The 4,564-nt window shown below is 40.9% G+C and overlaps 1 protein-coding gene across 1 annotated transcript in view; it reads left to right on the top strand.

Moving 5' to 3' along the window:
• The window catches only part of LOC121568352 (olfactory receptor 52E4-like), a 4,065-nt gene extending 516 nt beyond the window's left edge, over positions 1-3,549 (top strand). The window contains exons 2-3 of the mRNA XM_045220945.1: positions 2,854-3,255; positions 3,295-3,549. Coding sequence (XP_045076880.1) covers positions 2,854-3,255; positions 3,295-3,549 — 657 coding nt within the window. The remainder of the gene's footprint in view (positions 1-2,853; positions 3,256-3,294) is intronic.
• Positions 3,550-4,564: the final 1,015 nt, after the last annotated feature.

Genomic DNA, 4,564 nt, shown 5'->3' with positions numbered 1-4,564 from the left:
GAGCAGGGGTGTCAAAGCGTCCGGCCCGCGGGCCGGATCAGGCCCGCAAACGGGTTTAATCCGCCCGCGAGATGATTTTGTAAAGTATAAAAATGAGCTGCAATTTTTCAATAAAATAAACTGCTGTTCCAATTATGTCCACTGGATGGCGCAAAAGCAATTGTGTTAAGCAAGCAAACTGTTTATACCGGGGCAGAGCAAATAGGTCAAGCAAGTGCAGCCAGTCCGGATGAGCTACATTGTTTTGCCCGCGATATTTATTACGGCTTCTACTTTTAACATTATGTGCTTTGGCACCCTCACTGCCCCAATATGTCTCTGTCAAAAAAGAGAAAAGTGGACGCAGAGTGCAGAGTGTTCCAAGAAAAATTGTCATCCTTCTATTTATTCACGGAATTGGATGGGAAAGCTGTATGTTTGGTGTGTTCACAGCATGTTGCAGTGCTGAAAGAATATAACCTTCGTCGCCACTATGTGAGTCTTCATGCCGACAAATATGACAACTTTCAAGGACAGCGGAGAAGAGAGAAGGTGAATGAACTGTTGGCGGGTCTGAAGAAAAAGCAGTCTGTGTTTACTCACAGCCGAGACATCAGTGACGCTGCAGTGAAAGCTAGCTACCTCATTGCTAATGAAATCGCAGTGGCTTCAAAACCATTTAGTGAGGGTGAATTTGTAAAAACATGCATGATGAAGGCAGCACAGATTGTGTGCCCTGAAAAGCACCAGGCTTTTGCAAATATCAGCCTGACAAGAAACACTGTTGCAGACAGGATTTCCGATCTTTCAGTGGATTTGGACAGCCAGTTGAAGCAAAAAGTAAAGTAATTTATTGCGTTTTCGGTTGCAATTGATGAAAGCACAGACATTATAGATGTTGCACAACTGGCCATTTTCATCCGCAGAGTTGATGACACATTGACCGTCACCGAGGAGTTCGTGGAGTTGGTGCCGATGACAGATACAACGACAGCAGCTGATATTTTCACTGCACTCGTCAGCGCGCTGGACAGGGTCCGAGTGGACTGGTCCCGCGCTGTCAGCCTGGCTACAGATGGTGCGCCCTCAATGATCGGGAAAAAAGCAGGCGTTGTGACAAAGTTCAGAGAGAAAGTGCAATCTGCAAATGGAGGACGTAATTTTTGGACTTTTCACTGTATTTTGCACCAGGAGACTTTGTGTTGCAAGTCATTAAAGATGAATAACGTCATGAAGGTGGTTATTATTTTTATTATATTATTATTATATTATTATATTATATTATTATTATTATATTATTATTATTATATTATCCAAACTTTTAATTTCATCCGATCCAGAAGCCTGAATCAACGTCAGTTTGACAGCCTTCTCAGAGAGAAAGACCACATCTATGGCCTGCCATACCAAACTGAGGTAAGATGGTTAAGCCGAGGTGCTGTGCTGAGGCGTTTCTTTGATTTACGAGAAGAAATTGAACAGTTCATGGAAGAAAATGTTAAACCAGTGTTAGAATTTCATTCCGCAGAATGGATGCAGGACCTTGCATTTATGGTGGATGTTACAGAGCACCTGAATAACTTGAACAAACAGCTGCAAGGGTGCAACAAAGTTGCCACGCAGTATTATGACAGCATACATTCTTTCAAGTTGAAGCTGTCATTGTGGGAGACGCAACTCGCCGGTGGTGATGCAGCTCACTTCCCCTGTCTGAAAAATGTGTGCGCGACCCAACATGTGGCAGACATGAAGCGGTTCAAAGATAAAATAACGGGACTGTAAAGGGAGTTTGAGCAACGCTTTCAGATTTTTGGTGAACTGGAGAAAGACTTCAACGTTTTTTGTTCGCCATTAACCGTGAATCCCTCTGATCTGCCCTTCAGCATCCAACTTGAAATAATATACATGCAGTGTGACTCGGATTTGAAGGGCAAATTTGCCGCAGCTGGCTTGGACACATTTTATCAGAATCTCTTGCCAGGTTACCCCAACTTGACAGCCCTCGCTGCAAAACTGTTGTGCATGTTTGGTACCACATATCTTTGTGAGCAAGTTCTCTGTAATGAGCATAAATAAAACAAAGCTGCCCTCAAGGCTCACGCACAAGCACTTGAATCACATCCTGAAGTTGGCTGCCACTCAGGATGTGACGCCTGATATTGATGCGCTGGTGAAAGCTAAAAGATGCCAGGTATCAGGAGTCAAATAAACTATGCAACCCCACTTAAAGTGCTGCATGAGACACCCTGATATAGTTATGTGATCTGTGATATACTTCTGTGAATCACTGAGGCATTGTGTGTTTGTGTGTTGTTTGTCCTCAGAATTTCAAATAGCTTGAGGTGTTTTATGATTAATAGTGATGTTGTGCTTTTGGACACTGTCCTCAGGCTCCAGCTTTATGTTTATATGTTTTTATGTTTATGTGCTATTGTTTTTAATTGATTTTATTTTATTTGTATATTTAACCTATTCTTGACTCTTTGGTTCTTGCACTTGTTTGGGGAACAGGATTCCATTATTTGTATCTACATTTCTGCCTGAGAAATGACACCCTGATATAGTTCTGTGATCTGTGAAACAGTTCTGTGAATCACTGAGGCATTGTGTGTTTGTGTGTTCTTTTTCTTTAGAATTTTCAAATAAACTTGAGGTGTTTTATGATTAATAGTGATGTTGTGCTTGTACTATTTTGGACACACTGTCCTCAGGCTCCAGTTTGATGTTTTATGTTGATAGTATTAAAACAAAGAAAACAATCTGAAGTTGTTTTTAAGTTATATATACCATGATTTTACCGGTCCGGCCCACTTGGGAATAGATTTTCCTCCATGTGGCCCCTGAGCTAAAATGAGTTTGACACCCCTGACGTAGAGCCAATGTGTTACTCAGGCCTTTTTCAGTCACACGTTTGGATCAGCCGCACCTATGATACTGATCATTATGGCCTTTGACAGGTTTGTGGCCACATGTTACCTGTTAAGGTACACATCAATAATGACAACCAAAACTGTAGTTACGCTGTCTGTGTCTGCTTGGGGGGCTTCCCTTGTGTTAGTGTCTGTCCGACTGGGTCTCACCATAAGGCTATACCGCTGCAGTTCAATCATTCTGAATGTTTATTGTGACAACGCATCGTTGTTCAAGCTATCCTGTGAGGACGTTTCAATCAATAACATTTATGGGCTCGTTTTTACTGTGCTGCTCTTTACTTCTTCAATGGGAAGCATAGCTGTCACTTATTTCAGGATTGCTGTGATTTGCTGGACCATAGCTGTCACTTATTTCAGGATTGCTGTGATTTGCTGGACCAAGAAAAGCAAGGAGCTAAACAACAGAGCATTGCAGACCTGTGCAAGCCACCTGGTGCTCTATCTCATTATGCTGTGGAGTGGGTTTCTAACCATCATACTGCATCGCTTTCCAGACTATCCATATTTGAGAAAACTGGCTTCCGTTCTATTTCATGTTGTCCCTGTTCATTTTAATCCAATTATCTACGGCTTGCAAACAAAGTCAATGAGGCAGAAAATTATACAAATACTCAGCCGGAAAGTTACACAATCATAGTAGAGATATTTGTATGGCACTTTGTAAATCAAATCGCCAGGCTTGTTGATTATTCTGGTACTGAATCCCCCAAAACAAAATGGTTTAGAATTCAACACCAGTCTTAAAAGCGGTGTTTAAGTTACATTTCTAAAATGTTCTACTTCATATTCATAATCTCCAGCACCAGCCCAACATCAACATATAGTTGAAGTCGGAGGTTTACAAGGCCTGCCTTCAAACTCAGTGCCTCTTTGCTTGACATCGTGGGAAAATCAAAAGAAATCAGCCAAAAAATAGACCTCCACAAGTCTGGTTCATCCTTGAGAGCAATTTCCAAATGCCTGAAGGTACCATGTTCATCTGTACAAACAATAGTACGCAAGTATAAACACCATGGGACCACGCAGCCGTCATACCGCTCAGGAAGGAGACGTAATTGAGTGTATGTAAACTTCTGACCCACTGGGAATGTGATGAAAGAAATAAAAGCTGAAATAAATCATTCTCTCTACTATTATTCTGACATTTCACATTCTTAAAATTAAGTGGTGATCTTAACTGACCTAAGACAGGGAATTTTTACTAGGATTAAATGTCAGGAATTGTGAAAAACTGAGTTTAAATGTATTTGGCTAAGGTGTATGTAAATTTCCGACTTCAACTGTAGGTGAAAATGGCGCGTGTTTTGTGTTGAATTAAAAAAGATAGAAGAAGATAAGTGTTTCCGATGACATCACAGGTGTGTATCGTGATTTTAACCAATTATGTGCAGGCAATGTTGGGGCAGAAATTGCAATATTTCCCAGTAAAGGTTATGTTTTGCCATTTTCACATATTTTGATGTTGTGATGAATATGAAATAGAAATATTTTTTGAAATCACCCTTTAAAGGTTATGTTCTGTAAGATATTAGGAGGTATGAGTGTAAAGGTGACGATGAGCACATATTGTTTATCAGGCTTTCCAGCCTGTGCCTTGTCATTACTTGGTTGCCAGTCAAAATGGTATCTCATTTGAGACCTCTAGTGTCTGT

This window comes from Coregonus clupeaformis, chromosome 6, assembly GCF_020615455.1.
Source record: "Coregonus clupeaformis isolate EN_2021a chromosome 6, ASM2061545v1, whole genome shotgun sequence".
In the NCBI taxonomy this organism is placed as follows: domain Eukaryota; kingdom Metazoa; phylum Chordata; class Actinopteri; order Salmoniformes; family Salmonidae; genus Coregonus; species Coregonus clupeaformis.
This window is presented reverse-complemented; position numbering and strand designations above follow the sequence as displayed.